Source organism: Primulina tabacum, chromosome 9 (assembly GCF_025594145.1).
Source record: "Primulina tabacum isolate GXHZ01 chromosome 9, ASM2559414v2, whole genome shotgun sequence".
Lineage (NCBI taxonomy): Eukaryota > Viridiplantae > Streptophyta > Magnoliopsida > Lamiales > Gesneriaceae > Primulina > Primulina tabacum.
In genome coordinates this window covers 31,960,410-31,976,273 of record NC_134558.1, presented here as the reverse complement: position 1 = coordinate 31,976,273, position 15,864 = coordinate 31,960,410, and the positions used below count along the sequence as shown (strand labels likewise).

The following is a 15,864-nucleotide window of genomic DNA, read 5'->3' as shown; positions in this document are numbered from 1 at the left end:
CGCGGAGAACCAAAGTGCGTTCATTACGGGAAGACAAATATTGGACTGCTGCATGATTGCTAATGAGGTGGTAGAATTTTATCGAAGAACGAAGAAGAGTGGATGGATGTTCAAAGTGGATTTGGAAAAGGCTTACGATTATGTTGACTGGAATTTTTTAGATTGGGTACTGATGAAGAAAGGCTTCGGAATCAGATGGAGGAAGTGGATATTGGGGTGTGTTTCCAGCGTTTCCTACTCGATTTTTATTAACGGAAGGCCAAGGGGTAAAATCAAAGGAGAGAGGGGGCTTAGACAAGGGGATCCACTTTCACCACTTCTTTTCAATTTAGTTGTAGATGTCTTGGGAAGAATGATCGACAAGGGAAAGGTGGATGAAAAAGTTAGAGGTTTCGAAGTAGAAAGACAGAAAGTTCAGATTTCTCACCTGCAATTTGCTGATGACACTTTATTTTTTGCAAAGTCTAAACAGAATTTGCTGGAAATTGTTGACATACTAAAAAAATTCTGCATGCTCTCGGGTCTAAAGATCAACATGGATAAAAGTTTGGTGGTGGGCTTATTCATGGATGATGTGGAAGCAGACACAATGGCTACCACCATCGGTTGTAAGAAAGGTAACTTCCCACTTAAATATCTAGGTGTCCCATTGGGGGGCAATCCTCTGAAGATGGAGTTCTGGGATCCAGTCATTTCGAATATGAAAAGGAGACTAGCAAACTGGAAAAAATCTTTTCTATCTAGGGGCGGGAGACTAACACTGATTAAGGCTGTATTGAGCGCATTGCCTTCTTACTTTATGTCCATATTCAGAGTTCCGAATAAGGTGGGGATATTAATGGAAAGATTGATGAGAAACTTCTTGTGGGATGGACCGGATGGCGAGAAGCATTGTCATGTGGTGAATTGGGATCAGGTGTGCAAACCGCTAGCCAGCGGGGGATTGGGAGTGGGAAATATTCGTCTAAGAAATAAAGCACTCCTCGGTAAGTGGTGGTGGAGAGGCTCAGTGGATAGGGAGACTATGTGGAAGAAAGTTATTACTGGGATTTATGGTACGCAAGATAATGGATGGGATTTGGGTCTAGCTGGAAATTCTACTTTCAAAAGTTCGTGGAAGGGTATTTCTAGATCGTTTCCGGCTTTTCATCGATTGGTTAGGGGAGTTCTTAAAGAGGGGAATTTTATCCGTTTTTGGGAGGATGAGTGGGTGGGGGGGGTTCCTTTTCTTATTCGTTTTCCTTCATTGTTTGTGATTTCGAGTCTTACTAACAAACCTATCTCATGTTTTGTGGAGAATGTCAGTAGGGAGGGGGTGAGTGTTCAACAATGGGACATACGATTCAGGAGGAATATGTATGAAGAAGAAGAGGCTCAATTCAGTGAGCTATTAGGGGTTTTAAACGATGTTCGGTTGGAGACGGGGGTAGATGATTATAGAATTTGGGTGGGAGATTCATCGGGGAGGTTTTCGGTTAAATCGTTTTACAACTCTTTTTACTCTTCGAGTAATAATTCACCTTTCCCTTACTACTTGAATATCTGGAAAATACCTGTCCCGCCAAGGATTCAAGTATTCTTGTGGATTGTGGCGTTGGAGAAATTGCAGACTTTTGATGTGTTGCAAAGAAGATGGTCAACTAATGCGTTAAGTCCGCAATGGTGTAGTCTGTGCCGCAGCAATGAAGAGAGTCAAGATCATCTCCTCCGTCATTGTGCTTTCTCTACACAGATTTGGATCAAAGCTTTCAAGGAGCTGGATCTGGTGTGGGCTATACCGGATAAGGCTAAGGATATGTACACAGTATAACCGAGCTTGCATAAAGGAAGGAAACATTTGAGATTCTGGTTCACCATCGTCCATTGCATTTTTTGGTCCATTTGGATAGAAAGGAATAAAAGAATTTTCGAAGATAAGGAGGAGGTGGTTGAAGAACTATGGGACAAAGTCAAATTTAGAGTGGCATGTTGGGTGAAGATTCGGAAAGAATACGAACATCTGAGTGTCTCACAAATTTACATGGGAGTGGAATTTTGTTCTCGTTTAAGATGTGTTGAACTTGTTTTTAATCTTCGTAGGAGTTTTATTCTGAATTAGCGGATGTCTTATCCGCCTATTGTACTAAATCCCTTTTCATCATTAATATTATATGTCTCTTATCAAAAAAAAAAATGAATATTAGAGAAAAAGTTGAGGTCACGCCTATCGAGGAAAAAATGAGGGAGACACGGCTGAGATGGTATGCACACGTACAAATGCGACCAGACGAGGCACCAGTTGGGAGAAAAAGATTCAAAATTAATAACAATTAAACATGACATGCATTATCTAAATATAGAGAAGTATATAAAAGGAGATAGATCAGAATGGTGTAGGAGGATCCATATAGCTGACCCCACTTAGGGGATAACAACTTGAGTGCTGTTGTTTTACTTTTTATTACATCGATTTATTGTGTTAATGTAGCTGTCACATTATAAAAATATTTTTTGTTTGAAATTTTTTAGGTTACTTGGTATACAATCAGATTCGGATTCCAAAATCTATAACTTTGATTCCAATTTCACGAGTTTTTGAATTTATTCTTCAAATAATCATTTGTGATAGCTCTGTTGGCATGAAATCCCTCCAGATGTTAATTTATGGCAATGCCCATTTTATTTATAGAAACATAATTTTGTTGATTCTAAGTGTTGGTTCTAAATAATTTCAGTAAAGTGTTGAGGGGACATTCTTATGCTTATTTTGTGGTTTTGTTGAAGAGAGGCACCTGCTACAAATGAAGGCTGTTTGTTGCATCGGGATATGTTTTTCCTAGTTTCATCATGAAATTTTTTGTGTTGAAAATCATTATTTTTTATGAAAAAAAGTTAGTTACCAAACATTTCACAATTATCGCATATTGATATCAATCAGTGGTGAAGAATTTTAGAATTAAGAGTTCTTGTTGTCATGAAATGACCAATACTTGAGAGCATATTTTCAGCAATGGAGAAATTTTGCCAAAATTGATATTCTCTTTCAAAGTCCCAGTTGGTGAATCTTTTAGGGTTTTGGTGCCGTAGAGAGACTATTCTAGGGGTCCTGTTACAGGGTCAGAAATCCACATGAATGCTTATATTTTCTATGGCGTCATGTGTTGATATCATATCTGTATGTTGGTGTCCCATTTGATCAAATCAACTGAGGGAAAGTAGGTAAAATATTTTGAATGGTCATCCTACTGAATTCATTTAACACTCACTATTGAATTATAAGATACAATCTGCTTAAAACAAACATTATTATCTGTTGTTATTTAAAGTTGTTATGCTAACCTGTAATTTATGGTTCCAGTATTCGAGCTGGAGGTGTTGGTGTGAATCTTCAAGCAGCTGATACTGTGATTATCTTTGACACAGATTGGAATCCTCAGGCAATATTTCTAATTAGTTCTTAGTGAAATATCAGCATTCAGAACTTAAATTTTGTTTGTTGACATCTTTGATTTATACAGGTTGATCTGCAAGCTCAGGCAAGAGCTCATAGGATTGGACAAAAGAAGGATGTTCTCGTTCTTCGCTTAGAAACAGTAAATACATTGTTCTTGGAATTCGAGTGTCTGTTTCTTTAGATCTTTTCTTCTGGTCTTAGAGAACACATTGCCTTTTTAACATCACCACCTGCTCTATTGTGGAGATTATAAGCCTTAGACTTTTCAGAGATTAATTTTATTGGCTTTGCACTGCACTTCGAAGTTGGAGTGGCTTCTGCTATATAATAGTGGAAAAAGTTATTCAAATTTCCATTCATAGCTAACGTGCTAATGTGAATAATAAATGATTGTTGGTAAACTGGATGCTCATCAGCTTTTTCCATACGGTTTGCTTAGTATAGCTATGTGATAAAATGAGATTAAACTAGTAACTCATTAAATCAAGCCCAATTGTATTGATTTTTCGAATGAATAATTTCCTAGGGGGATATTGAATTAGTATTTTAAGGCAGAAAAGTAGAGATATAAGCTCTGGGAATTCATTACGAGAATAGTTGACTAATTTTTGTATTTCGGTATTGGATTGTGTTTTCGTTGCATGAGTTAGTGTTACCACTTTTTTCCTGTTCGTCACATGAGTTAGTATTGCCACCTTTTTACCTTTTTCCAGTTCTGATTTAGTTGAACAAGTGTGAAATCAGGAAGTCCCACTTGTTTAGTGAGTTAAAGTATGTGGCAGACATGGCTGGGGCTGAAATTTTAACGCTTCATTTCTTTGTACTTGTTAATTTTCATATATCTGGGACTGAACTTTCAGCTTTTAATTTGTTTTTTCTAATTGATCATTGTGCAGGAATGTCAATTAGCGGCATTCTGTAGCTTAATTTCTATGTGATCTTTGTACTATATAGTGAACTATTTTGGTTAGTGGAAATTGATGCCAGAATTCCCCCATGAGAGTTCACAAACAACAGCCCTTCTTGTTTGTGATTCATTTGAGTACTACGATATATGTCCTATGTGTTGAAGACATGACTACAAGATCGTATTACTGAAATCTAATTGATTTGTCATGTGCAATTGCTAATAACATATTCCAACTAATTTAAAGTGGCATGTGTTAAAGTTGTGATAATATTCTAAATTAAAAGGAATGACACTTATTTGATTATGTATAGTTCCTGACCATGTACTTCTCTTAGTTTTTTGGGGTATCTATTGTTATATTTTTTTTCAATGAACCAGGTTCAAACCGTGGAAGAACAAGTTAGGGCTGCTGCTGAACACAAACTTGGGGTTGCAAATCAGAGTATAACTGCTGGTTTTTTCGACAATAACACGAGGTATGCTTTGTGCCAGAAGTAGCATGGTGGTATGGTGCATCGTTTGGCATTTGCCTTATGATATATTTGTATTTGAATCTCAGTGCGGAAGATCGAAGAGAATACTTGGAGGCTCTCTTGCGGGAGTCCAAGAAGGAGGAGGCTGCACCTGTTCTGGATGACGATTCTCTTAATGATATTATAGCTCGCAGGTAGATTTTCATGGTGGTGAACTGTATTCTAACATATAATTGAAGACTTTGAATGTATTCTACTTTAGTTGCTTATTCTTTATTATGTGATTTATGATTGTATCACATTCTGTATTCACTGCAGTGAGTCGGAAATTGATATTTTTGAGTCAGTTGACAAACAGAGACGGGAAGAAGAAATGGTAATTTCTAAATCTACGTATATTTTTGCTTATTCTTCACACATTTATGTGTGATTAAGGAAATGGCTTTTTTCTTACTTTTGGAAAGATTTTGTCTACAGGCACTTTGGCAAAGTTTCTTCGGTGGGAAACGAACGCAGAAACCTGAGCAGATACCTCCACTACCCTCTCGACTTGTGAATGAAGATGAATTGCAACCATTTTATAAAGCAATGAAGATCTCTGAAATAGCGAATCCAGTTGTGCCAACTAGTCTTGGGATGAAGAGGAAGGGTGGGGCCCTTGGAGGGCTTGATATCCAACATTATGGAAGAGGAAAAAGAGCTAGAGAGGTTAGTTATCTGAATTTTACTCTCATATGTCCACATTTACCTTGTTTTTGTATTCCCGATCTTTGTTTGTTAGATAACGGGTATGATTGTGACAAAAATCAAATTTATGTGTTCTGAATCAATATTTTTTCAGGTGCGCTCTTATGAAGAGCAATTGACTGAAGAAGAATTCGAAAGAATGTGTCAAGTTGGGTCCCCAGAATCTCCCATTGTGAAGGAAGAGATTACTGGAGCGGTATTGGCGGAGGCTGGAATTAGCTCTGCTGTGGTCGCGAGTGAAATGCAGGCACAAGCAGTACCTCTAATGCCTCAATATTCATCTGTTCAACCAACTGCCCAAGGAGTCAATGAGGCTACCCCACCTATTAAAAGGGGTCGAGGAAGGCCAAAAAGAGTTGCAGTTGTAATCTCTCCTCCGATTGGAATGCCTCCACCAGTTCCTTGTCCTGTGCCTTTGGTAACTGGAGAAACAGAAGAGGTCTCCAAGGCTGAAACTGCTGCTCTGGTACCTGATTCTAATTCTAATTCTTCGGCTAGTTTTGCCATCACTGGGAGCACACAACCATTGGAACAGCCTGTTACCTCGAACTCCTTGCCAGCCTCTCTCCCGTATGTCAGTCCTGTTGCTCAGATTGTTGCTTCTCCAACATCGACGCGAGGTAGAGGAAGAGGTCGAGGTCGAGGTCGAGGCCAAAAGACTACAACAGGAGAAGCTCCTGCTCCCAGCCGCAGAGGCAAAAAACAGACCATGGGATTACAAGCTGTTCCATTTCCTTCCTCACCACCAGGTGCTCATAATCCAGTCATTGAAACACAGGGAGGAATTATCCCTAGTTCCACAATGGCTGCCAGTATTACCACTGTTTCTATCGCCAAGGTTATAGAGCAAGAGTGTAATGAGTCTAATAAAGTTTTGTCTACCAGTGCTCCGCCATCACTTTCTTACCCAATCCAATCAAACCAGGGTTCAGAACAAGGACTTGTTCCCAGTTCTGCGATGGCTCCTGGCAATTCTATTACTGGCTCTGTGGTTGTGGAAAGTGTTGGCCAGCCCGATCCTGTAGTGTCGACTTTAAGTCCACTGGCAACCCCTCCATTATCTTCTATTGCAGCTGTTGTGCAACCTGTTATGCATACTTCCCTCTCTGGGACAAGGGGGCGAGGTAGAGGACGAGGAAGGGGACGAGGACGAGGACAAAAAGATCAAAATGAGGAGACACCTGAGCGGAGACGAAGGAAGCAGGATTCTGTTTCCATTGTTCCTGGTGGTCTAGCTGATGAGGATTCAAATTCTCGTGAACCTCCACAGAAAAAAACCCGGGCTTCTGTTGTGCGGAAGTCCATTACAAGAAGTAAGAATGACTGTGATTTGATAGATTCAAGCTATCACACCCATCAAGGTGTCGCAGATCATGCTTCAGAAGTCCCCAACGGTAAGCTTGACTTTTGCAGTTTATAACCGATTTGAATTTAAATATGGCTGTTATGTGCTCAAATATGAATTATATTACAAGTAGCCAGAAGCGATTGGGAGAATGCTTTTGATTTTAAATGGATTTCAAAATTTGTTAAATGTAGAACATCACATCCTCCAGTATTATTTGAGAGAATTATTATTTTTATATTTATTTATTGGAGTGAATCTTGAACTGGTGATATTGATATTTTGACAAGTTTGCATGAGAATGTATTTTAAAAAGGTCTGGTTGCAAGTACTGCATAAAACATGTAAACTTTTGAGGGAGAGACGGAGTTAAATAACTTGTTATGTATTTTTTTGGAAGATATGTTCTTTTTTTAACTTTTAAATGATTCGCAGAGAGCGAAGTGGATGAAATTCCGCATAGCTGATCATGGATATGCATCAAATATGGTTCGAGTAGAGTAGGTAGAGGTATAAACACAGTCTCTAGTTGGTTTTACGGGCTGTGTACTTTTTCTAAATTTATAATTCAAATGAGGTGTTAATGGAGGAGAAATTAGACTTGATGCAATTTTTTGTTAACATTTGTTCAATTCTTTGCTTGTGCTTCTCGCTGTCTTTCTTAAAAATGTGTGGAAATTACTCCTTTGATCACTACCATGTTACTTTATCCCTGAATATAGGGACCTCTACAATACAGGTGGCTTTGCAGCATTGTCGTAGAAAATCCTTGGACTCGTCAATATTTCATATTTCATAATGCCACTGAAACACTCTTGCATAGCTTAAGCATCAACCCCCTTTTTAAAAAAAATTAGTATCAACTTCCTTTTTAGTCTATTATAAGTTTATGAACAGGTTGAAGAAAAGAATAATGTTAGCATGATTTTTTTCCCGTGAATTATATACCTTTTTCTCATTTATTATGCTTGTGTACTTCCAATTTGTATATATTTTATTTGGCTGGTACCTGTAGTCAAACGGTTGAATTTTCTATTCCTACGCTGGAACTGTCAATATTTGAAATGACTGACGTCTTTTACAGATGATATTGCATTAGGCTCCGTTACGTGTGCTGAGATTGCTTTGGACAAGTCTGAGGATCCTAATCAGGAACAGCATGTGAAGGAGAGAGGAGAAGCTCAAACAAATGATGCTGCCTCAAAATCTCAATCAGATGATAATTCGCCTTCGGTTTCAACTTTGGACCCTACTGTTGCAGTGAATACCACTTCAAATTTGGAATCTGAAAATGTCTCTTCGCTAGAATGTGATAAACATCAAGATGATCAAGAACCTGAGGAAAACCCCCCCCAAGTGAATAATTCTCTTATTCGAGCTTCCGAAGTATCTGATAGAAATAATCTGGTAACATCTGAGGAATCCCAACCTACACCGGTGTTCAGAGGCAATTCTGTTGGGACAGCCGAAGATTTAAGTTCAAAGGATACCATACCACAGTCCTCAATTCTTGGTTCACCACCTCTAGATTGTGAGAATAGCCAGGATGGATCCCTGGGTGCGATGGAAGATGACATTGCGCTTGAGCCATTGAAAAAACCTAATCTGCATATGTCGTTAGCGTCAGAAAATTTGTTAAAGGAAACAGCAGTTGTCACTTCTGCAACACAGGAGGATGGATCTGTCGATGAATCTAAGAAATTTTGCGCTGATAAAGATGAAAAAGGGTGTTCCCTGGTTGAGGTGATTTCAACTTCTGAAAGTGCTTTTCCTGTCTTGGGACCCAATCCATCTGGTCATTTACAAGAGAAGGAAATTTCTGCGGAGCAAGAGAGCTGTGATGTCAGTGACATGCATTATAATTTAAAGGATGAATCAACAGTAAGTAAAACCTTACCAGATCATACATTTCCTGGTCCAGGGGCCCCAGAGCCGGTACCAGTTTCTTTAAATTCTACCACAAACAAGTCTGAGGTGCTCGTTGTTGATGAAGATCTAAAACACGCAGAAACCTGTGTCAAACAAGGTAGTGTGAAACGCAGCAGTATAGACCAGTGTGCAGTTAGTTCTTATGTCACTGTTCCTGAGGAACCTGAAAATGACGACTATCAAGGGATTTCAGATTATTCCCCATCTTTGCCAATCAATAATGACAACAATGTTGAGATGAACAAAAATCAAAGCTCAAGCATTGCTCTCTGTCAAGATGCATCACCTTTTGGGACAATTCCTTTGGGTGGCAAGGATGGCACATGTGAATCTCAAGGTGGAAATGAAGCCGTTATAACTGTTGAGTTGTCTAAAGATGTTTCTCAATCTGAGATAACAGAGGATACAACTGATGATGAGTCTCGGAAGCTATTTGCTGAGGAACATGAACAGGACATTTCTGTGATTGAGGTTCGTGTTTCTTGCTCTGACGAACCTTCAGCTGCGGGGTCTCACAAAGAGAAGTTTATGACTCCAATTGAAGAGGAGAATGGTAACCGATCTGAGATTATTATAGAGGATAAAACTGATGAATCTCAGATGCTATTCGCTGAGGAACATGAACAGGACATTTCTGTGATTGAGTTTCCTGCTTTGAGCTCTGATGGAGGCCAAGCTGTGGAGTCTCACGATGAGGAGTTTAAGACTCCAATTGAAGAGGAGATTTCAGATGATCTAGAGTACAAAGACGCGTTGAGAAATGAAGAGTTTGATTCAAATCCCGTGTCTTCACCAACATTAACATTGGGAAATGTTTCACCTGACAATGATTGTACAAAAAATCCCGATGAGTGCGAAAAGGAAAATGACGCAGTTAGGGTTTCCTTATTTACTACTGAAATTGAACATTCAGCTCCGGGACCTGTCCAAGACGAGTCTGAACATTCTCGCGTTACAGAAATTGCAGGAGGGAAACAGAGGTCTGGTTATGTTGAGGGTAAAGATTTTCATTTGAACATTGATTCAAGTATAAGTCAAATTTCACCAAAAGGATCGTTGAACTTGGAAAATGTTGGAGAGCAAGAGAGCAATAATGTTGTCTTGGACATAGATTTTTGCTCGAATTTGGAGTCATCTGTTAGCCAAAATGTATTGGAAAAGTCCTGGAACACAGAAAATGCAGGAGAGCATGAGTGCAATGACATTGTCAAACAAACGGACATGGTTTCCAAACCCCAGTTATCTATGAGCCAAAGTTTACTCGAGGAGTTCTCGTACCAGAAAATTGAAGAGCAGGAGAATGATGATACCATTGAGGGTAACCATTTTGGTTCTAAGAGACACTCATCTGTGAATCAAAGTTTACCGGAAGAATCTTTGAAAACCGAAAATACTGCAGAGAAAGATATCAGTGAAACTTTCAAGGATAAGGAGTTTAATTTTCAGCTTGACTCATCTATGTGCCGAAGTTTTCCAGAAGAGTCCTTGAACCAGGAAAATGCTGGGGTGCAAGAGAGCTATGGTGCTGTTGAAGGTGAGGACTCTGTTTTGGAGACAGAAATATCTGGAAGTCAAAGTGTCCTGGAAGAGTCGTCTCATTGGAAAAATGCCGGAGAGCAAGAGCGAGAGCGAGAGTGCAATGATAGTGTGAAGGAGATGGATATTGATACCAAGCCTGATATGCATGATACATTGAACCTAGAAAATTCAGGAGAACAAGAAAGCGATGAAACTGCCAAGGAGAAGGATATTGATTTGATGTCAGAGGAGTCTTTGGATCGAAGTTTACAGGAAAAGTCGTGGAACCCAGAAGATGCTGGAGAACAAGAAAGTAACTCTGCTGTGGAGGATAAGGATATCGTTTCTGTACCCGAGTCATCTGTAAGTCGAAGTCCAGTGGAAGACTCATTGAACCTGAAGAATGCCGAAGAGCAAGGAACTAGAGACAACGTCGAGGATGAGGATTTCAATTCCAAGCCTGAGTCATCAAATAGTTTACTGGAAGACTCGATGAACCCTGGAAATGCAGGTGGACAGGAAAGCGCTTGTACTACCAAGGAGGATTTCAATTCCATGCCTGAGTCATCAAATAGTTTACTGAAAGACTCGGTGAACCCGGAAAATGCAGGTGGACAAGAAACCACAGGTGCTAGCAAGGAGGATTTCAATTCCAAGCCTGAGTCATCGGATAATGCAGGTGGACAGGAAATCACTGGTACTAGCAAGGAGGATTTCAATTCCAAGCATGAGATATCCCCGAGTCAAAGTTCACCCACAGGCTCATTATCCCCAGAAAACACGGGACAACAAGAAAACGACAATTCTGCCGAGGAGATCAAGGATTTTGATGTAAAACTGGACTCTTCTACGTCCCAAAGCTTACCCGAAGAGCCCTGGAACTCTGAAAACACAGGCAAAGTAGAAAGCAATGATGCTGTCGAGGAGAAGGATGTTGATTCTAGGCAGGAAGTATCTGTGGGCCAAAGCGCACCAGAAGAGTCGTTGAAGTTGGAAAATAATACCAGTGAGGAAAGAAGCGATGATACTGCCAGTGGTATTTATGAACCAAAACCCTGAGGATGTGTTGTTGAAACTTGGAAATACGGGCGAGCAAGAATGCGATGAAACCGTGAAGATCATTAATGTTTGATTCTAAGCTTAGGACCACCATGAATCGAACTTATCCGGAGGAACCTTCGGACCACGAAGCGACCTTTGTATGTTTGTACTGAAAATAGTAAAATAGTAATTTAGTGTAAGCAGATCGGCGAAGCATATTTACTTTACAAGTATTTATTTTGATTGTGGTTGGAAACACAAGCATCGCTGGGGTTTGATAAAGTTGTCACTTATCATGCTTATTTAATATTCAATATCCGTTTTAGATTTCTTGCTCCGTCAATGTGTCTCTCACTTGTGTTCATATACTACATTTGTCCAATAAATTATTTTCGAAAATTTTGAAATTTCAAATGAATTCCTTTCTTCTGTTTCATTCTTGGCAATTGCAGAACTTTTTGGATTTGTGAAAATTAAGTCCTTCAAAACAAGCTAAACTTAGAGCATAGTTGTAGTGGTTATTCGTGAGTGTGAAGTAATCTTTAATTTTATGCTAAAAAATCGTTAATTTTTTTAGCTATGTTGTACATTGTAGTAACGAGTAAATTTTTTTCGAAAATCAACTTTTGATTATAGCTGTATTGATACATGAACTTATGTTAATGACTCGATGGGATACAGACTAATAAGATCAGGTTCAAATTTTGATAAAATCTATCTATCTATTTTGTCCCTTATAACAGATATGAAATATATAAATTTTAATATTATTTATTATAATATACTAACTTCATTAGGGATGTGTTATACAATAATTTTATAATAAATTTTTATTTATGAAATTTAATTTTAATTAAAATATTAATAAATATAATAATTTTGATTAAAACAATATATTTTAAAATTCAAGAAAACAATAAATAAGATTGTTATTTGGCATTCAAATTGTTATGGATACGTACACTTCGTTGATCTACACGGATAACTATTAGACCGACAAATATTTTTGAAAAAATATTGAATATCAACATAATTAATTTTCACAGAAAAAATGTATTTGCTCATTTATCCGAACATGAGCAATAATAAATTCACTCAACTTATTATGTTTAAATAATTATTTAAATTGTATAAAGACACAACACGTACTAAAGAGCATTTATATAAACAAAAACACAAATAAAAAAACCACGATATTGACTAGAAATATTAAATCAAGTGAAATGACTTTCCGTCGAAGTCACACTAATCGGAATAATAAGTGAAAAAATTCATGTCGATCGGATCGGTCGACCCTACCCCTGCGGGCACTGTCTGCAGGGGTCGATCCAACGGCCCGGATTTTTTCGAGCCAATTTTTTTTTTTTTTTTACATGGAGATGGGCCCGGATCACTCATGTGGAGTGATCCGGGCCGTTCATTGCCCGTGCAGGCAGTGCCTGCACGGGTAGGTTGAAACAAACCATGTCGATCCATGGTGTTCCGACCGCAACATATGGTCGGCTTTCTTTCAAGCGATTTTTTGTTTTCCTATTTAATATTTTTTCGAATTTCTAACATTTAAATACCAAATTTCGAAAAACTAAAATAGTTATTGGACTTCTTTTTACATTTGAAAACAATACCTCCAAACTCTGGTAATAGGTATTTATTTTCTTATATTTTTATCAACCTATAAAATTATTTTTTAACTATATAGACTATTTATGTATTGATGTATTGAATTAAAATTTTATCAATATATAATTATGATAATATAATATAATATAGATGGAGAATTTTTTTTTATTTTATATATATATATATATATTTAAAATATATATTATATTTTATTACACAATTTATTCAATGTATTTGTATTAATTAATATTTAATGGTAATACAAAAAATATGCTATTTATTTATTGTAATAAAATTTTAAATATATATAAGTTTTTTTAAAATTAAATCAATAAGTTAATTTTCAAAATAAAAATGTGTATTTATTTGAGTTCTATAATACTAACCGGACTTCAAAAAAATTTAGTTTAAAAATAAAATTATATTTTAATTGAATCATATATTTAGGATTTAAGCGATCGAAATCAAACCAAACCAAACAATATTGACCTTGAGCTTGACTCGTTTAAGATTAATAGAAGCTCGAACCTGGATTGTCTTGAAATTACTAGCTCCAGAAAAGCTCGAGATCGGCTCGTTATAAGCTCGTTTATCATGGTAATCAAACCGAGCTCAAGATTGATTTATTAATAACTCGTTTATTATGTTTAACTAGCCTGACTTGAGTTCGGCTCGTTTTCGAGCTCGTAAAGCATAAAATTGATCCCGAGTTTGAGCATGATTTGAACTTGTTAAAATTTAAATATGTATATGTTCAATTCATTCCATTGGGATTAATACCAATTTTTTTTATTTTTCAACTCAACAAATGAGACAAGTCGAGCTTAAGAGCCTATTATTTAACATATTTGCGAGCTCACGATGAGAACATCCTTAGGTTTGAGCTTGGTTTGATTAAATTATCCGAGCTCGAATTTGGCTTGATATGATTAATTAACGAACCCAAACAAATTTTCTGTCGAACCGAATTCCGAATAGTTCACAAATCATTTGTTTCATTTACATTCCTACGTATATTATTTATTTGTCAATTTATCAATAATACGTTGTCTGAAATTTTTTTATTGAAATATTATATCCCCCAGCTAGGTATAAGGCTCGAGATTATATCATTTTAATCCGAGATTATTTAATTTACGAATTTTGGAATGATGAATTAAATTCCACGATTTTTGTAATTAATTAGGATTGAAATGGAATTAAAAAGAGTTTTGGGGACCAAATTGCAAATAGTGAAGAATTCAGGGGCTAAAGTGCAATTATGGGATTTTAGTTGGACACTTGTCTTTGCCATGTGTTTTGGACATATATAAATTGTAATTCCCTTCATTCCACCAGAAACAAGACCGATACTTCAGAGCAAAATCTTCAAGTTTCATGTTGTTCAAGAAATTTGATTTTGGTTGATCCGATTATCAGAATTTTGATCCGAACACAGTTCTGTAATTCTCTCGTCGACAGCTACTATAGGACTTAAGTTTTATTGAGTTCTGTTATCATTTGAAATTATAGGAATTATTATTTGATCATTATATGGTGTTCTGGATATGTTAGACATCGTAGAATCGAAGTCAGATCGAAGAACACATTGATTATTGAATTGTTATGAATTTCTGATTATATCGATTGAAATTGGACAGATTTGAATTATGGATTGATTACAGACTATATCGGATATGGGTTATGATTTGTAATTGATATCTGTTGATATTGTATTGACGAGAATATCGGGATTGTGCCGTTATACTGTTAATGTTGAATTAGATTCAGATTGATCAGATTTAGTATTGAATTGGGAATGAAATGTTGATATTGTTCTTCTCGATAATGTCATTTCAGATTTATATTGACAGCTTCGGATTCAAGACTTCGACTTCGTCCGAACTACAATAAAAAAAGGTATAAGTCAATGTGGTACTGGGAGATTGACTCAAGTAGCATATACTTGAGTTTCCCTAAATCACATACTTCTTATTATTATGTTCATTGCTTTGACTTGATATGCTCATTCTAGGATGTATAGAAAGCAGATATTAGTCGAGTGATCTTGTGACAGAAGTGCCTGATAGTGGTGGGATCGCCATAGGCACATTGCACGATGTCACAAGATAGTGTATTGGCGATAGTGCCACAGTCTGTGACGGATAGGTCAAGACACTGGATGTTTGGTTATATCGACGTGGATAGAATCGAAGTTTCTTCTATTACTGTTGGTCGATATAGGAATACCAACGTCTGGAAACCGAGATCCCTAGACTAGGATTGAGTCTAGTCTGAGTCGTGGAGTCACGAGCATTGTCGACAGTTTTATATTGATTATGTTTCAGGTTTGATACATATTGCTGTTATCTGTCCATGCTTTTATGTTTATCATATGATTGCATGTTCGTTGATTTATACTGGGAAGTATATTCTCACCAGAGTTATCCGGCTGTTGTCTTGTTTGTATGTGTACATGACGACAGGTGGGACATGATCAGGGTCGAGGAGATGAGAAGAGATCAGGATTAGAGTGGAGACTGCGGACTTTGATGTAGATAGGGTTTGAATACTTGATATTAGTAATTGAACCTTAGTTTGTATTGATGACAGATTGTACTAGACTTGTACTTTATCATATACTGAGATGTATATTAGATTGATTTCACTACGTTCCGCATGTAAAAAGGAAAAAAATTTTATGACCCTAATTACTTGATTAGTAATTGATATTAATAATGAATAAAAATTGATTAACGTCCGGGTCCCCACAACAGGTGGTATCAGAGCAATAGATCCTTTAGACTGAGATAGAAGCTAGTGAGCGAGGTAGAATGAATTTTCTTTCCTTGCATGTGATTGCTAGCAT

At 37.2% G+C, this 15,864-nt stretch overlaps 1 protein-coding gene across 6 annotated transcripts in view; it reads left to right on the top strand.

Annotated features, from left to right (window-relative positions):
• Positions 1-11,723, top strand: part of LOC142555233 (uncharacterized) — a 28,601-nt gene extending 16,878 nt beyond the window's left edge. For 5 of the 6 annotated variants that reach the window (XM_075665993.1, XM_075665995.1, XM_075665994.1 and 2 more), the window contains 8 exons: positions 3,338-3,416; positions 3,498-3,572; positions 4,722-4,819; positions 4,903-5,010; positions 5,135-5,192; positions 5,294-5,524; positions 5,658-6,957; positions 7,993-11,723. In XM_075665993.1, coding sequence (XP_075522108.1) covers positions 3,338-3,416; positions 3,498-3,572; positions 4,722-4,819; positions 4,903-5,010; positions 5,135-5,192; positions 5,294-5,524; positions 5,658-6,957; positions 7,993-11,414 — 5,371 coding nt within the window. In that variant the 3' untranslated portion in view covers positions 11,415-11,723. The remainder of the gene's footprint in view (positions 1-3,337; positions 3,417-3,497; positions 3,573-4,721; positions 4,820-4,902; positions 5,011-5,134; positions 5,193-5,293; positions 5,525-5,657; positions 6,958-7,992) is intronic. The other variant, XM_075665996.1, reaches the window with a different exon arrangement.
• The last annotated feature ends 4,141 nt before the right edge of the window (positions 11,724-15,864 follow it).